The sequence below is a fragment of the Anoplolepis gracilipes genome, chromosome 13 (genome assembly GCF_047496725.1).
Source record: "Anoplolepis gracilipes chromosome 13, ASM4749672v1, whole genome shotgun sequence".
In the NCBI taxonomy this organism is placed as follows: domain Eukaryota; kingdom Metazoa; phylum Arthropoda; class Insecta; order Hymenoptera; family Formicidae; genus Anoplolepis; species Anoplolepis gracilipes.
In genome coordinates this window covers 7,447,853-7,468,019 of record NC_132982.1, presented here as the reverse complement: position 1 = coordinate 7,468,019, position 20,167 = coordinate 7,447,853, and the positions used below count along the sequence as shown (strand labels likewise).

General features: G+C 35.0%; 1 protein-coding gene across 2 annotated transcripts in view; it reads right to left on the bottom strand.

Annotated features, from left to right (window-relative positions):
• Nucleotides 1-9,522: 9,522 nt before the first annotated feature.
• Olf413 (DBH like monooxygenase olf413) overlaps nucleotides 9,523-20,167 on the bottom strand; it is a 197,167-nt gene continuing 186,522 nt past the window's right edge. For both annotated transcript variants that reach the window (XM_072904996.1, XM_072904997.1), the window contains 3 exons: nucleotides 19,192-19,644; nucleotides 18,101-18,294; nucleotides 9,523-17,306 (listed from right to left, as the gene is read on the bottom strand). In XM_072904996.1, coding sequence (XP_072761097.1) covers nucleotides 16,832-17,306; nucleotides 18,101-18,294; nucleotides 19,192-19,644 — 1,122 coding nt within the window. In that variant the 3' untranslated portion in view covers nucleotides 9,523-16,831. The remainder of the gene's footprint in view (nucleotides 17,307-18,100; nucleotides 18,295-19,191; nucleotides 19,645-20,167) is intronic.

Here is a 20,167-nt window from a genome sequence, read left to right as displayed (position 1 = left end):
TATGTTAAATATCAGTAAGGCAAATAAAATTACAACTGATCGCGCATGCATCCACATTAGACTTTAAAAATGTTCATTAATTATTATTAGATAACATTTAACGAAGAATATTTGACGAAGAAGTAGTGCGGAAACGCGAGAAATGCGAGAACTTGTATGAAAATATATCGTTATTACACCATATACAAAACTTTTTATACATATCTTGAATAAACATCCTCTCATTCAACAATTGAGCAATATGAAAGTTTTCGAGATTTGTATTAAACGTATATATATTTATCACTGGCATAAAATCTGAGCGTTTACATAATAACGTCATCTTGGAAGCAAGAATTTCCTTTAATCGGCACAAGTTTGCACATAATTGCGCACGTTCTCGCACTTTTTATTTTATGCTCATACTTGTACGCAATTAACAGCCACGGTTACGTGACTAGACGATACAACAGAAAAAAAAAAAATCATATGTATTTCGGATATCAAAAGTATGAAAATTAACGATAATTGGATCGTCAGGATAATATTGACTCCGTAATTTAACTCTTATCAAAATTAAAAATTTCGACCCATAAAGTTTTAAAAAAAAAATATCAAAGCAAAATATTTCTTTATTAATTTTAATGAGAATCTGAGAAGGTCGGGAAATATTAAATCTAAAATTACAAATTAGAGATTTACGTAACATTTAATGACTTGCCACTAAAGCTAAGAAAAGATTGACTTTACGTGCTAAAGTACGTACGGCTACGGACAACGAACGTGTGGCGGTTCCGGGACACTCTGTACGCGTGTATTCCGGACGAGGAGGCACGTAAATGCCTTCGCTGGTTGATTGAAATTTATGTTTTAATTCATAGCCGAATAGGCGGGAATGGCAAACACAACGCAAGTGCGCAGCTCGTCGACGATGGACCGAGTGGAAGAGAAAGCGACAGGAGGCAGAAAGGGACAGCGTGAGAGAGGCGAATGAGAGGTACGGGACGAGATGAACGAGGGGGAAGGGTGCGAGGGCGGGTCATCTCGTTTCTCTGTTTGCTGTTAATTTACAGTGACGCGCCGCGGCTGAGTGCGTCCGGCGCTAATAAATTTCTAGAGCCACCCTGGCAACTCGACACCCTCCCCTCGCCGCACTTTTTCCCGCGCCCTTCCCGGTCGCCCGCCTCCGCACTCCGCACCCCACACGGCCCTTTTTCCCCGCGCGAGCCACCGCAGCGACGAGATATTCCGGCCGCATCGAACAGCCCGTCGGCGCCGCGCTGTCCAATGTAGCCCAGCTCGGAGAAAAAGCGGCCTGTAAACGTGATGCGCGACCGCACGCCGGGATTTTGTATACTTGATCAAATTGTAACCATTACTGTTTGTACATTACGGAATTTCATTTTAATCGCGATACAACGGAGCACTTTGATTGTATGAACTAATTGCGAAACACGAGATTTGAATTATTAATCTTTTCTGAAAGATAACGTGTTATTATAACATATATAGATGATTATATAAATAATTTTCGCGCATAAAATACCTAGTAAATGCTTTCATTATTTGAAAAATTGAAAGTATTTCGAAAATTCATATATATATATATATATATATATATATGTGTGTGTGTGTGTGTGCTTTATAATTTTTTATATATAAAAAATATTAAATGTATAACAATTATATAGTAATTAAAATATTATGTTTATAATGTAAAATAACATTTTCAATAATCGAAGAGATTATTTTATGGTTGAAAAACTTACAGAGAAACTTTTTGTATCTCTAACACGTTTAAAGAAACTCAAATCCGTAAACATAAAACTACATACAAAGATAAAATTCAGTAAAATGTTAAGATAATGAAAAATTAATAATTTTGTGCAAATAAATAATTAGAAAGTAAAGGGAGAATAAGCGTTTCGCGAGCTTTGCTGAAACTGGGACTGAAAACGCTTTGGATAATTATAAGTTTCTAGAGTTCTCTCGTTGCTAAAGCGCTATCCTCACTTCAAACTCATTTTCTGCAATTTTTCTAGTTTCTTTATTCGCGGTTTTAACGAGTCGCTAAAACTGTGTCATTAACGAGATAAAGTAACTTTCTCTTTATTGCTACCATTTTCATCATGATGTAAGATAATGCAACCTATATATTTTCAAAAGTGGACGATACCTTACGCAGGAGAAAAATTACTCTTCCTAAAACTCTCTCTCAAAGAATTTAGAACTTTCGTGCGATTTCTAAAAATCAAGAAAAATAAAATTCAATTTGATTATTTCAAAACGCGTGAAATGTCTAATAAAGTACCTGTTGCATTGTCAATTGTTCAAATTTGCGTTAGTCTGAAAATTTACCGCTGAATAAAATTTTTAATGCAATCTACTACCACGAGAGTATATGAAATTGTTATAAATTCTCTATTTAATATTTATGCAACTTCGCGTTTCGTTAAATCAATGCATAGACGAAATCGATACTTCTTGGTTTAGTTTTTCGCGCCGTGATATCGTGCACGATGATATAAAGTCGTCGTAATGTATCAGAGCTTGAGAAGGAAAAGTGGTAAAAAGGCCGACAAACAAAGTGAAGAGTGCCAGTGGCTGTAAATTTTCATCGATATACAAGGCAAAGCAGCGTGAGAAATGGCGTTGCGAGCAAATTGTACTACCAGTCAGTATTTTTGCGCGACAGAGATTTATGACGATCGACGTGTTTCCCGAATTTCAGGCATGGCAGTCCGCCCGTGTATGCTTCAGACATTTTGAAATGGACGTTATAGTTTCCTCTCTATGCAACATTTTAAAATAATTATAAAGTTGGACACTGAGAAATATGTGTCAAAAATAAAATATTTTGTCGTTCAGAAATGTTTCTTGAATGCGACAAAAAGTTGCAACAAACTTCGGTTCTTTGAACGCATATTAAAATTTAAATCTAATTATCTATATAAATTAATACAGATAAAGAATTGTTATGTTGCAAGAGAGAGAAAGAGAGAGAGAGAGAGAGAGAGACCGGTCACTTATTTAATAAAAATTTATTGCAATAAACGCGCTATGCAGTTACAAAATGCAATTAAGCCCAAGTTACTTGATGCAGTTGTAAAGAGCCTCATTTAGCTTTATCATCGATTTAAGAGTGCTCGACCATGTTTAAATTTACACGGAAAAGGAGCAGTCGACGATTTTGCGTGGAAGTTTAACCGCTTTCAAATATCTCATTAATTTCTGCCAATGGCAGGCGCAAGTTTGCCATTCCGCTGCAGTTTCAAAACTCTCGAGAGATCATACTTCGGGACAAAATAAAGAAATGCAGAGAACTTTACTTGAGCTATCCCACTGCGGAGCAACGAGACGAACAGAAGAGAAAATAAGAGAAACAAGTATTTCTGCTTTCTCTTAGAACACAGAGATATATGCGAGTATACACGAATCCACGAAGGAACAAAATTAATTGTCAAGTATGACTGACCGCAATGCATAAAATATGCCAATGCCAATAATATAGATGCGAAAAAAATAGACTATCTTTTTAAAGTTTTTGAAAAAAATCTGACTGATACTGATCAATTAAAGGTAATTTTAATAAATTTTAATTAAAAACATAATTGTTGAAGAAACAATTAAAATAATTAAAAGTTGAGGTAAATCTTTTGTTATAATACGTAACATTTTCTTTCTACAAGTAAATGTTGAATTTCTGTTATAATTAATAAATTACATATAATTGAGTAAACAATACAAAATTTGATTGCAATTGTCATTTCTAGTTTTATATTGATTTAAAATTTGTGAAAAATTATACATTAATTTTTAAAGCATTTTTTAGTCAAAATATGAATAAATTCTTTTTTAAATATATTTTAAAATATTTTTTTTAACCATATACATTTTACATTTTGATATTAATATTGAAAAAATACCAATTTATAAGTTTCTTTCTCTCAAAAATTAAAGTTTCTTCTTTTTTTAAAAAAAAAAATATAAATTCAACCATATACAATATTTATTTTAAGATAGTGAGTATGAAATATCACCTTCATATATATATAGGGGGGTTGTGCGTAACTTTTGTATATTTTACATGTAACTCTATACGCAAAATGTAAAGCAGAAAACAGGAGAACACGTCAGAATTGCGAATGCCGGTTTCACTTCAATGCGACTCGTATTTCACTCTATGTCGTGAAGCAACGTATAGACATTGCTTTCAGTTTTCGAAACATCATGGTGTTTTTGTTTGCGACTACTCGCCAAATACGTGTGCCGCTTTCTATTCAGTTCTCAATTTGTGCAAGCACGCATTTGTTTCTATAAAAAGCAACTGATGCGAGTTGGTCTATTTTTCTGTGTCAAAAAATTATTTTTCCAGTTAAAGAACCTAAGCATTCAAATTTATAGATTCGATTATTGATTAAGAAACGATACTGATAAGAAATATTAGTGTGATATCGATTTTCGGAACAACTTTTGAGATATTTTTAAAATTTTTTCGTAACTTATCGAGAAATTTATTTGATTTTTCAATGCTTGATTGAAATTTCAAACAAATCGTACTCCGAAAAAAAAAACTTTTCCGTTTTAAATGTCACGTCCCTATATACGAGGGTGTGTGTCTGTGTGTGTGTGTGTGTGTGTGTGTGTGTGTGTGTGTGTACGTAATCAAACTACAATAAAAGGAAATTGCAAGGTATTATCGTACTGGACGACTAGAATCGTTCATTTCTCCGCCGTTCCTTTAGAGATAGAATCTAATAATAGAGTAGTCTCAAAGGACGAACTAGAACGATCGAATTGATCGAACGCTCATTATGGAAAGACAAATTTGTCCAGAAGCTATAAATTTGTGAGTCGGTCGTGCAGCGGAAAGTTCTCAAGATCGAAGTTCTACTGCAGAAACGTAGAACCGCGTAGAATCGGGGCGGTAGATCAGCAACGGGCACTTTATCAGCTAAAAGTCGGACATGGCTCGGTCGGAAGCAGGACGGGGAGAAGAGCAGATTTACATGCGAGCGGCGCATTCGAGTCTGTGACCTCTCGCATTCGAGGGACATATCACCCCTTATGGATACGCGCGATAACTCGCATAACTTATGCAATCTCAGTTGCCTCGCCACATGCAAAGTGGGATAGTCCGTTATTTCAATGAAACGACGTGCTCGTCGGACGATGAAGTTGTAAAGGATATGAGAATACAAGGACTATGCTTATCGTGTAAAATTATGGATGGCTGCACAATATATATTTAAAATATATATACATATATAATGCTTTGTGCAATATAAAATTTTGCCAAATACTTAACATTTAATTAATTGTATAAAAAGATGTCAAGTATTTTTCAAAAGCTTAATTTTTCTTATTTTTTTTTAGCTATGTACATGTATACTTTTGAATCTTTTTTAAGAAATAAAAATAAACGTGTCAAATAGGAGTATTTAAATCATCATTAACATGAAGAATAATATATTTTATATTTTTTAATACAATTTGAATAACATCGTTAATAAATTAATCGAAATAATTATCTGGAGACCCGCCACTATATATTCTGGGTAATACCGAAAGTCGCATATACAATTGCAATTCCCAATGCGATCATTTTAGTAATATTTTTTTTCTTGATTTATTTTCTTCCCTAATGCTTTTCAGCTTGTGCCAAATGAGTATCGTGATTCGACCCGGGAAAACAATCAACGACAGAGATGGCAACAGTTCGCTTTCTCTCGTCGTTTTCAATCGGCGATGCTGGCTTTAAATTACCCGTAGCTTTTAGTAACAAAATTTAATTAACTTTGCTCTTGAGAAAAGTAATAATGGCTCATTTTACACGGCGGTGGGACGAGAGCTGAGAAGTGTCAACCGGGACATTCGTTCGTGTCGATTCGTTCGCGAAAAGCCTCGTTATTACGTCGTTCCTAGGTGGGATAATGAAGCACACAGCTCTGCGATATAAATGAAACAATCTGAAACAATCGCGAATTCTCTATTGCAATCTCGCTCGAGAAGGGAATATCGAACGTATAATAATTCCAACGTACTCTCGACGTTTCCTATTTCACCGATTGCATGCAACGGTCGAAGTTTTAAGAAGGTCCCGCCCGAATTCGTAAAACGAAACTTGTGATCGTTTCTATTTTATCCTTTCCTCTCATTCGTTGATCGAATATATTCGCTGATCTCTATGCATTGGATACAATAATGTCTATCGAATGTGAACTTTCGAATTTGCCGTGCAATGAATTTCATTTACAATTTCTATACACATTCTCCTGCGCATGTATACGCGAGAAAGAAAGGAACATACTCTATCAATACATAATATTACATTTATTTATCGATATCTATTATACTTAATAATTAGTATCGATTATGCTGAACGAAATTTAATAAATTACAGCTGTCGTTAATGATATCGTATGCATGGTACGAAGTACCTGTTAGTGGATGGAAAAAATGCAATTGCGTTCAGCGCGGACGCGTTCAAGTTTGATTAAGTGGCGGACGTTAGATGCGGAGGCCAGTATTAGCGAACTTGCTAGGAACTTGTTCATTAATGGATCGGAACTCTCACGGACGCCTTGGGTAAATCCACGTTGTAATCCGACGGGCGAGCTCGTCCGACGGCAATTGAAACTGCCAGCGGCAGCCGAACTGCCGTCCCGGGTCGCCCGCAAGTAATATACGCGCGTATAATTAGTTGCGTCGCACACACTCGATAGCGGGCAACCGTCGGGGTGATTTGTTAGACATGGTTATTTTATCGCTCCTGCACGTCCGCGCGACGTGTTTCCGTCCAACGAAGCTACGTAGGATTTGCGGATGCTCATATATGTACTATAACTCAAGATCATCAGAGTATCAATATCTTGCCTTCGATAGCTGTGCTGTCTTAACGTCAGATATTTTATTTCCCTCATACTTTACTCGTGATTACATGCATTTTGTGTCGTTCACTTTTGGCATTATATTCAGTATACCTGAGAGACGATATTAAATTTCGAAAGTTTGAAAATATTGGAGAGAGGAAATTTTTTGAAATAAAATCAAAAAGTAACTATTATATTCGATTAAAAATAGTTTCTTCGCGAAATATTCGAGAGTTAAAAGATAATTCGATTATTATTGTGCATAATTGATAGCATGAATCATTAATATTCTCTTTTAAGAAACAGATATATTTATATAAAAAATATACAGTTATAACATATACTAGAGAAATTATATTTTTCTCTAGAAGAGTCAAGCGGAAAATACTGGAGCGAAAGAAAAGTATCGATATTTCAATAGTATTGTTAAAATAGTTAGCAAGCGTTACGTCCAAAATATACGGCCGGTCGATGGCTTGAAGACGGCGGAAATTGATGATGATAGAAGAGCGAGAACTTTGCCGTCCGGAAATTAGTGACTCGAAGTAGAACGAGAAGCAGGTGCGCTTGATAAAAATATTAAGGTAAACCCAACTGTTATTGCCCATTCACGCGGTTATCGACCATTTAAGTTTGTGAACGTGTTTAATTTTTGAATGATGCATTGTTCTTTGCTTCTATATAACATACATATATAATAAAAGTAAAAAATTAAGAGGATTGAGAAAGCTAAAATTATATGCTTTTAATCTCGGCTTTAAAAATATTTCAAATGTAACATCTTCTGATGCTAAATCGCAACGTATATGCATCTTAAGCAATACAATTCTCGCTTCGTATGCCTAGTCGCGATTATTTTCTATAAACTTTTTATAAATAATTAGTGATTATCAGCTCGTACGATTAATTAATTCTATGATTAAAGATTCGTAAACGTATGTCAAGATGATAATTAACATTTATCAAAACAAATATTTCGCACAATTTATTTATTCAAAATAGAAATTAAAGTGATAGGAATTATACATTACTGTTCTGTTGACATATATGCAAACGATAATTATTTCTTGATGATTCGTGCATTTCTTTTATTCAAGCACATTTGCATCGATATAATATAATCGATTAAATGATTAAATAACATCAAAGAGTTGTATCAGCTGTTTATTTTAATTAATTTGTGATTAAATTAAACACATTTTATATTTAATATAATTTATATTTAATATATATTTAATATAATTTTATATTTTAAATATATTATATTTTAATTGTATTGTATATTTTAATATTTAATTATATATAAAACTTATTATCAGTTATAATTAAGAAAATATTTTGTGTAACGAGAAAACAAATTAATTTACGTTTAGTGCATTTCTTAGAGTATACTTATATTGCATCCTTCTTTGCTTTTACTGAAACCCTCCCAACGAGCTGGGACGTTGACGTGAAAGGATTCAGTTACCTGGAGGCTTCTTGAAGGGGAAGTCCAGTTTTAAGATATGTATCGGTGTAAATGATCGTGCATTCGCCAGGGGAGGATTAGAATGTATGGGCTAGGATATAGTCTAAATATACATGACCATTTATCTTACAACTTGTTAGATAACATGCACGCCTAAAAAACGATTAATATCTTATGATCATAAACGTAAAATGAATGAAAAATCTGCAGGACTTATTTGCCAAAGTTGATAATTAATCGGCTATGAAAGGAAATTTTCTTTTTTTTTCGATCTCCGACTAAAGATTCAACCAGAATATATATAATCAGAAGCAACAAAAAGCAAATTCATTACTGACAAGAAGAATAGATATAAGTTAAACATACATAATATATAAAACTAATTAAAATACGTAAGGATATTAAGTGTAAAATAAAATTTTAGATCATAAAATTAAATTTACTTTTAGGAAATATAAAAAAATTAATAATTATAAAAAATTGAAATTTAAAAGTAACATTGTGCGCAGTTTTAATTATTGAAAGTAAAATTTACTTACCTCTCAACTGCATGTTGGTTTATTTCTTCATTATGTTGATTATTTTAATGAAATGTAGATAAATTGTAGTTTTATTAACGCATAGAGTTGATATATTTTATATATCCATTTGAAAATAGGCGCATGACAGAGATTGCGTTAACTTTAATCAATAGGTTATATCGTACGAATACATCGTACAATAAAATTTAAAACTAGAATTATTTTCTTATTATATTTTTAAATCATTTTTCTATTCAGAAAAATGTTATTTGTATATAATTAGAGGAAATGAAAATTTCAAAATAAAAATAATTTATATTTATTTTAATTCTCTATACATAAATTAAAAATAAAAATTTTATATACATCAAAGTTTCTCAATTATCTGATGATTGGACGAGATATAAAACAATTTTAAGATATATAAGATATAAGATTATGAGTGTCAGTGTTTATCAACGGTAGAGTAAAAATAATAAAACAAAATGCAAAATAATTTTAACAAAATGATGAAATCATGAATTACTTGTTATTAAACTATATATATAATTTGACGCAAAATAAAATAAATTTTTTGCACGCATAGAATTTGAAACGCACGTATTCTCTAAACATCAATCAATTAAAGAGTAAAGGATAAAGGGGGAATGGCAATGATCGATCGATCAATAAAAGACACATATGTTAAAAAAACATTTACATATTTATATATATAAAATATAATACAATTTGTTACAGTGTAGATGATAGTGTAGCGTTTAGTTTAGATGTAAATATCGAGTGTAAATCGGGTAGGTATAAATCTAAGAGCATTATGGAAGGATAGGGCGCTCGGTGTGTATGTGTATATGTATGTATGTATGTGTGTGTGTGTGTATGTTTATTATAAAGATATAAGACGCTGTTTTTTTTTTCAGCCACATCCCTATCCGAAATAGGTATCGAGTGTGTAGTAAAGTGCCTATGAGGTTCTCCGGACGTCGTTTAAATCTAAAACTATATACAGGACACACTCTATATGTACACGCACACGCTATTCGCTCGATTTCCTTAAATGCACTCTCGCGCTTATGCATTTTTATCGCTCCGATCGCCGCATACATTTCATCCCTGTTTTAACAAAGAGCGCAAAATTCGAGCCAGCCACCGCTAATCCTCTACGTACAGTACATATACATTTTCGATTTCCCGGCCTTCACCATCGTTTTCTCCGAGCTTACGTGACGTTGACATCGACCGACTTTTCGCGCACTTCAAAACGGAAATCATATCCATTCGAATTCGATTCGATATATGCTCTCGATGGAATAAACATTTTTGTTGGAAATGGTGCAGGGTGGAAGGGCTTCGGTGTCGAGACGTCCCAGAATTCGATTTTCCGATGTCGCGATAAGGATGTTACTTTAAAAAAAAAGAGACGATATCCTATCTCTACCGTTATTTCATACATATTTTACGTAATAGGCCTCGAAAATATCAACTTGGTAATTTAATTTCCTTCAGACGTGTTACATTAAATTATTTCAAATTAAAATCTGATTTAGATCTTTAATCATCAAAGAAATATTAATAATAAATATATATTAATAATTATACATTATTAATTTTTATTATAAGAGCAAGACATTAAATTGATTCTGTGTGTAAAATGTCAAGTTATTATTTTAGAAAAAAATAAAATTTCTGGGAGAGAAAAGATCTCAAAAAACTTCTTTTCTAATTACCGAGATTACGTTATCGAAGACACGGTGAAGGCCAGCAATCGTTACAAAAAAAAAAAAAAAAAAAAAAAAAATAAAGATCGTCTAACATATCTACGATATCGGATCGTCGAGTATAAATAGCGTAATAACACGTCGCTCTATCATTACCTAACGTAATAATTATCTGAGTTTATTAAAGGACATTTAACTCGTGACTTTGCTTGATTGTTCTGTTCATATCACCGGCGGTTCCTTAGCACCCACCCACGTCGCCGACAATCCGCGACGGAGGATCTCGTCGGGATCCTCGACAGTCGACGTCGGCGCATCATTGACGACGTATAACGACTCTTCGGAGCAAGGACGATAATATTGCATCGTCTTCGCTCATCGCACAACGATTATTACGAGCCCGTTTGACAAAGCTAAAAATCATATATTCGATATATTCAGCGGTTTTCTAAATTATGCGTGGAAAAAATCCACGCAGTGGAGAAAAAGATAGAGTCGAGGAGAGAAAGAAAGTAATAGTGTGGAATCTCGGTCGAATCGATTAGTCGGAATTTTTGACTACGGCTACATGTGCTTTATGTAATATGATACTATTGCGCGTGCGATCTCTTCGAGAAAATTATATCGATGTGCCGAATAATAGTGCGACGCAGTCGAATCCCATCGGTAATCGATACTCGCAAATATACATTTTCATGCATATGAATATGTATATGAATAGTTTATACATTGATCAATATCTAATATCTTATTTCGAAAGATGAAATCTCGGATAATTAAAAAAACTTTGAAGAAATGTCACTCATCTTGTACTGTCATTTAATATAAATCAATGGTCGATACAAGTGCTCCATTTGAAACCATTAAATTTCTCGAAAATATCGAGCAACTCCGCAGCGGAAACTCGCACGTTCGCAAATATAATGGATTATTGGAGGAAAAAAAACTCTGCGGTGCCCGTCTCTTTGCATAATAATTGTCCGGCGTAGCGTGAGTTATCGAAAATAGTTGGCCGAACAACTACATACCGTTGGGAGGCGACGTCGTACGCGGATTTATTGTCCGGCAACGCCGATCGCATTCCATCGCCAGGATATAGTTCCCCGTCCTCGCCGTTGAATCGGGTCCAATCGAAACACAATATTTATAAAGCAATATATACTGGCAGTTCTCAGTGATTTCGATTCGATAAGTACAGCGTGGTTACGAACGAATGATCTCCGTGCTGCTCGTTGACCCTTAAGTAGTCGATGGCACTCGGAAATCCACGTTTTTCTCATAACTTCGCGAATAATTCTTTATACATTATATATATACTTATAGGATCAAGATATGGAAAAAAAATTTGAATTTTTTCATAAATCATACTTTAAATGAGAGAAGAAATTGTAAAATTATACATCACATTTCTTACGACAGATTTATATATAATTTTTTAATTCTCCCTGGCTTTATTTTGTCAATAAAGTTTATTTACGTGTAATAAATGTTTACTATACTATATTTGCAACTAAATAAATATTGTCAGACACACTCGGGGAGATTTGTCGCGACTGCTTAAGGGTTGAGATACGGCCATTCGATTGCCCTAAGATCTTCTCTACACATACAGATTTCTCTATGACACATTTACGAATTACCAGTTAATATTAAATTGTAAAACGTGCTACACGTGTCCGCGAGATACCAATTAGTCGCGTCTACGCCTTTGAGAATTCGCTATACTAAGAAGGGAGAGCAGGGAAGGAGGAGATCCTTCCCGATCTTTAACACCAAAAAATGTTTTGCCGAAAATACGAATTTGATAAAAATATGCAAAAATGATTTTAGCTAACAAAGCTCCTCGTTTCTTTTTCTCTCTGTTAATGTTCGGCGCAAAATTGAAGTCGGTAACAGCGCGTGTTTAGGGACACTTCCATTTCGTTTGATTTCGAAATGAGATAGAGTAACGAACAAATCCGAGAGTCGAGAGTCATTTAAATGGAAATTATCGAGAAAAGCTTTCGAATCGAATGCAAATCGCCATGCAGATTGTATCGATCAATACGTTCATTTAGCCCTTGAGAACGTTTACAAGTTTATTAGGCACGTTATATATTTATATTTATTTGCATTGTGCAACTAATTGAAGTATGCAACTAATAATAACTGAAATTATGACGATACTTTATTATTAATATTAGGTTTGTTCTTTTTAGCTGGATTAGTGCAGCACTAATTTAATATAGTGCTTATATTGGACTGCAATAATTTTACAAGTTCAAGAGTACAAAAAGGAATAAAAGAAACGCAATAGTGTAGTAATCAATATGGCGTCCTACAATGAAAATGATATGACTGCACTGATAAAAAAAATAGCAACATCTGACGTCACTTCCGCTAAAACGAACATTTTAGTGTACACTTTCTGAACTAGTGCCGCCAGTTCAGCTAAAAAGAACAAACCTATTATTCAATAAACTGAGAATATATAAACAGGACTTTGGTAAAATTAAATAGTTTTTTTTTTAAAGATTCGTCGTACATTATTACAAAGTTCAAGAATCTCTGAATTATAATGTCGCAAAATCACTTAACTTATATATTGAGCAACCGCAAATTAAGCGCATAATTAAACACATATTCACTTTTCGATATCGTTAACATATTAATAAGATTGATAGTTGAAGGTCGTAATATGTTGGAAAATCGAGTGTCCCTATGTCAGACTCGTTTAAAATCTCGAAAGTGCGAGAGATAGATAGAAAGTATGTGTATGTATACGTATGTACGTGTTGTGTACACAATAGTGAAAGATGTATCGAAAGAGTCGCGCAAGTAATCTTTTTATAATATATACATTAAATAAAGAATAAATAATCGCTCGTGTATCATAACGAGCGTTGACAAGCGCGCGAATAATGTTACACGTAATAAACTGTACAGAATGTTACAAAGAGTCGTCAAATATGTATAATATTTATATAGTGTATCTATTTATATATTTATGTATATATATATATATATATATATATATATATAAACGTTGGTTATATATAAGTAACACCCTCGCGTGAAACGTTCAACGAAAGAGATTACGAATACGAGATTCTCGTAACAAGACTTAGATTCTCGCATGAAATTTTTGCTATCGCGTGCAAATCAACCAATGCTTATACAATCTTTATTTTAAGAAACGCATTTTCCTATCGCTACGATCTAATTAACAAAATATACAGACTTTGACGGGAACCGTGCAAGCGCAAAGCAATCAACGCCGAAGCATATATAGTTTATTGTGTGACTTGCCAAGGTTATCAGAACATTATTTCCTCTCTTTTGATATTTCCTTAAAATCCCCATGGTATAGCGAGAAATAAAAAATTCGATTTCGCGCGAATACAATTTTCATCATAATTGAAAATGTACATTCCTCGCGTATAAAACAATGTACGCTACACCACTTCTGACGAGTTCTCTCAGATTAATTTTTTTTTAAATTTTGATAGGAAAAAGAGTTAATGAGATTTTAAATTAAAATGTTGCCGTAAAAATATTGATCTTCTTTTATTTACTTATTCTCCTTTGCTCGAGATTTGACTCTATATTTTTCTCTCTGTAAGAAAGCTTCGATTTTTTTTTTTTACCGTGTATTCCAACTGAATTTGTGGTATGTTAAATTAAATCAGGAAATAGTGCGCTGGAAACTTCGGCTACACGTCGTACCCTGAAAAATAGAATTCGCGAAACGTTCTTTCGCGAGAATTGCAATGCCCCGACCGGTTCCCAATCACCAAATAAACAGCCAACAATTAAACTCTCGCGAGTACATCGAAAGAAGCTTTAAAATAATTCCGCTCTGTCGACAGAACCGCGAAAATTTGCGAAGATATCTCTCGTTCGGCTGGCAATGTCGTACGACAGAAAGATAAATGGTATTTTTAATGCTCTCTTCTTTCGTTGTTAAATATTCCTCCTTTAACCATCGAGACGAATATAAATGTAATTTAATGCGATTTAAAAGGAGTTTTCAGGCATTCGTAAAATTGCATCAGGCAGTAATCTCTAAATCGATAATGATGAAATGGCTCACGCTAGGTGACGACAATGAATGGCAGTTTTATCAGGCAGTGTGATCACGGGACGAACTAATTAACTTAAGTATAAATGAATGATATAGTTCCTAGCAATGTATTCAACTGCATATCTATGGAACGAGTTCGTCCGATTATTATCAATTCTCTTTCACATGATATTAAGAATTATGTAAATTAATATTTCATACAATATTATACAAAATGCAAAATCTAAAAAATTATTAAAAATAAAATTACTTGCAATTGTCCTTAACAATTTATTTATAATTGTAGCCTTTCTAATTACATAATATATATTGTATGTTCCATATATATAACAATTTATTTACTCTTTGTGTGAAAATATATAATCAATATTATAAAAAAAAGAATAAAATAAAATAATTACACATAAATCACACGACTCACATAAGAGAGTCTCCTTTAATTAAATTTTTTTGAATTTTTGATTATTGATACATATCGAATACATATAGCAAATGCATTTTTACATAGAGAAAAACTGCCGCGTTATTATCCGTTATTATCAGTTATTTCCGCGTATATTCTTTTTCGTTGAGATGCAACTTACACTTTTGAATCCAACGTATGACACAGCCGATGCGCTCGTATCCGGGAGATATCCTGTTACTATCGTCCTGCCCGAGCAGGCGGGATATTACAGATTCTCTGCGATAGCATGTATTTCGAATACACGGCAGATGTCCCGAATACACGCAAATGTCTCGAATATAAATAATAATGAGAATTTCAGGTGAGAAAATTTCCACGGCAATTTATAGGTATTTCCCATCGATCGGTGGGATTTCCGCGTTTACTCGGGTATTTCGAAATATACTGTATCGCAAAAAATCTCTATTGTATAACAGCAGTGCGCGCGAGCGGAAATCGCGAAAGAGAAAAAGCCGATCGCGAAACAAGGACGCGATAGATCCGATCTCCCGCGCTCGGTTTCACCGCGGGCAAAATTAACGCGCTGCGCATCCACATCCGTTTCCGTCCAGCACAGCATCATTAACTCTCTCGTTCCTCTCGAACGCTTTTCAGATGGGATGAATATTTGATTAACTTCATCCCAAAAGAGATCGCGTCATATTCAAAAATATTACAGAGAGAAATTAAAGATTCGACTTAAAAAAAGATGTGCAAATGTCAAAAATAAAAATGCTGGAAAAAATCTTTTTTAAATATGCGCAGCAAAAATACTCTGTACATTCACTTTTGTGCTTCTCATAGATATTCTCTTAAAAATATCTACAGCTTTTATAAAATTATTTATTATCTTAATACGTGATAAAAATATGATAATACAGTCTTTTTTTTAAGTCAAATCTTTAAATATCACAAATCTCTGTACGGAATATTTAATTCGATCAAATAACATTCCAGAAAATGAAATATATATTTTCAATCATTACATTAGATTTATTTATATATTTCTTATTTTAGACATTTTCTCCACAAGCCATAATTATATTAGCTATACCAAGAAAGAAAGAGTTAACGTTTCTCTGGCTGGTAAAACCGAGTATCGCGATAGACGAGATATTTTTGATGACGTTATCATATAAAATTACCATAATTTTACTTCAACACATCTATATGTCAAGATAATGTGGATTCAGTAATTTCCACTACATCTTCTATGATATATGTTTGCATATAAGTTTCATTTTTACACCGAATGGTGATTGCAATTGTCCTTTCCTACTCGCAGAAATTCGATAATTCTCGATCGAAAGCTGGCGAAATCATCACGTTACGCGCGCATGTGTCAAGTCTCTAGAAACTATTCTTTGTAACTCCAATTATCAACTCATACGCTCAAATTAAAACATGTCATATAAATCTCAATCAATTTCAATTATTTCATCGTCATTTTATCCGCGTAGATTCCACTAATCATGCCGGAGAAATCATTTCACCATGATCCAACAAAAAAAAAAAAAAAAAAAAAAAAAAGAAAAACTACCGCTCGAATTTCTCGATGAATTCCGGGCGCGTTCAGTCGGAGAACGATAATACCTATCTAAGCCTAAGTTACGCGTCGCTGAGATTGGCATGTACTTACGCATTCCAGCTGCTGCTGTTGTTGTTCGGTATCGCGAATCATTCGCTGCGAATTCGATCGCGACGAATGATCATCAGGACGATCCTGGATCCGAGTGAACTCGAACGACCGATCGACCAGCGGTGATGTTCACCTGAATGCGGCGCCGGCGACAACGGTGACAGCGGCCAGGATCACCGCTGCCGACACTGTACGTCCACAGGAACTACCGGCCGTAGGTCCAGCGTCGCTGCTGCGAGACACTTTACTACGCACCAGCTGACCCCGCTCGACCGCGTTGGACTCGTCGCTGTCGGGATCGACTGGCGCGCCGATGTCGTCGTCCTCGCTCAGCAACATCGACAGCTTGTTCCGCAGCGGCTTCTTCGCGCAGGGCACGCTGGCCTCCTCGTAAGGCCTGAGAATGCGCGGATAATGCACCTCCAGGTTATCCGTTCCGGGTAAAGCACCCTTGCTGCTGCCACACAGTGGTTTGAACGTGCCACCGCGAGTGGCTTCCTGAAAGCTCTGGAAGTTCGACTCCCAGTCGTAACTGATTAGACGCTCTTCCAGCGTCATACCCGCCAATTTCTGCGGCTCCTGGATCATTACCGGACTAGAACCCCTACGCAGAAATCAAAATCGTCTCGTCAAATCGCTGATAGGTCTTTTACCGTTTATTTTTTATATTCCTTTTTCTATATTCCTATTTCGCGCAGTTTTAATTTCTTCTTATTATTTTATTATATTTTATCACGTGACTTTTTTGGCACATAATCTCTTTATTTTTCTACTCGTCCATCTTTTATTTTTAGATATAACCAGTAAGAGAACGACCTTGTTTTAATTTAAAAAATAATTGTAGAAAAATTAAGTCTTTGATATTAAAATTGGATTAATTTTAGAAACTTTAGATACAATTATTTGATGCATCTGGTAGATGCTATGTAGCGCCAGCACATCTCATGCAACGTAACTATCGCTCATTAAGTTAATGACACCCGATGTTTTCGTAACGTACGAGCTGTCCTTAATAACCAATCAGAGAGCAAAACGTCGCGTAAACCGTTTGCATACAGACATTAAACTGATAGCAACGTACAATGTGTTTTAATGCGTTTATTAAATATTTCTTTTTCGCGCAAACGGTTTATTAGCCGAATTTATAACAAAATTATAATTTTTTTAGATAACGAAAATATGAATGAACTAAATAAATAATATAAAAATATAATAGAAAATAATATGAAAATAATATAAAAATAATATAAAATTATAAAAATATTTGAAATATATTTTTAGTAAAATTATAAGCATATATATCCATCTTTTTTTTTAACTTTGAAGAAATATAATTACCATGCCACACAATTCTTTATTAATATAATGTTTACGTGTCAATGAAAATGTCAAACTTACTGTACTAATTTCTGGATTCCCAAGCTATGTAGTACTGTTGGTAACGAAGGTAAAGAATAGCAGAGAGATAACTCAATGCGAGGATAATAGAGAGCAGACACCAGACAAGTCTCTTCTCTCGTTGCTAAACCGCCGAGCGTGATGGCCCCCCGCGATTCGGACGAGTACGTGCATTCGGCGACCAAGTGATCACCCTGTAAAAAGAAAAATCACGTAAACGTAAGTAAACGTTAAACCATAAGATAGCCTTAAAAATTTAAAACCTCGTAGTGCCAACCAAAAAATTTTACATTGTATGAAAATATTAATAATGTGAGATATATACATATATATTTGTTTTTATTATCATAAATTCAATTTTTGTTACTTTTTAATTGAATTTTGTTACAATACAATTTCTACTGTATGTTAACACGTAATCGCGTTTTAAACCGTGCCGTTCAAGTCCGTTCAAACAATTAAACTCAGGTTCATGCCCTGCGTCTGTAGCATGTCGGCACTTTACGTGATCAAAGCTTATACTTATTGCACGTTAATAAACTTTGTAACAAGCTCATAAACTTTTTGATACGTGCTACGGGTTATAATGCAACGAAAAGTATGTTCGCGGCAACATAAGCGAAGGGCGTGCAATGTAGCGGAAAAACAGAACAGAAAAATAAGAATATATTAAAAGACTGCTGTGTGAAGGACGTAAGTTACTCGCAAAGCGCTTAAGGATATAATCTCGGATTACTTTCGAAGGAAAAATCTCGGCAGATAGAGTTTGAGATTTTTCTTGAGATTTTCTTCCGTTAATCGGAGATATTTTATAATTGCATTAGCTCCATATCGTCATAGATAAGACAAGGTTTAATAAATTGCCAGTAAATTGGATCTCGACACAAGGATTAAAGTAAACTTGAGCCTTATATAATATCCGATATCTTTTTCTTCAGATAACTATATATGTAAATGAGAAAAAAAAGTACGCACGATATTAGAAGACAGAAAAAAAAAAAAAAAAAAAAAAAAACACCTTTTTCCATCAACGCACGCGTTATTAACGTATGATAATATGCACGCTTGAGTTGAGAGAGACTTGTACTTACCGGATACACCTTGACTGGTCTCTGGAGTCTCCGATACTCCTGATAATTGGGATCGTAGTTGGTATCAGCGGCGATCGGCGGTAGTTCCTCGCCGCCGCGGATCTGCCGCAGGCGGACCTTTCTGCCAAGTTGGTGGGTGTGCATGATCACAGCAAACATGTTGATGCCGCTATTCGGTATCGTCTGACCGGTGCATTCGGCAATGCAGTGACCCTCGGAGACCACCTCAGGCTGGCCCGGTGGTATTATGTGCCGCCAATTCGGGTCGATGCCGACACTGAGGATGCCAGCGTCATGTGCGCGCAGCCGATCGGTATAGAGGAGACGCAAGCCGCTGCTGTCGCTGATGAAGGCGTCCAGCTGCGGATTCGTGTAGTGGGTCTCCAACATGTAGTAGCGCGGCCCCGTGTACGGATTGAGCGCGTATCCGGCCTCCGGCGGATAATTAAAGCCCTGTGCGGCGAAAGGGGAGAGAAGAGAAACGATGGATTATGCAGAAGCCAAGGTAGTAAATAAAAACAGGATCGCGGCAGCGGCAGCGGCAGCGAGAGAGAGCACCGGTTCTCTGGATCGAGGGTCCGCGCGCTCTCGTCCGATCTGGTCCGGTCTGATCCCGCCGCCCCTTTCTCTGGCGACGTGTACTCCACCAGACCCCATAATCGGTATACGCCTCGATCCATCAGCGCGGACTCCCGATGCAGAAATTGTCGCTCGTGAAATTCGTTTCCTTATTGGCGATGCGCGCACACCGCGAATTACGCTCGGCTAATTTTAATTTCCCGATACTGATGATGAGCGAGATAACGATTCGACCGCTTCGAGGAATCGAGCGGTAATTGCGGTATTTTTAATAAACCCTTTCTAGATTTATTATTAACGTGGTCCGAATAATTTCGATCCGCGCCAGACATGTTTATTTTATTAATGAGATTTTTTTTTAACTTTGGACGTTTAAATTGAAATCTAGTAAACTTTC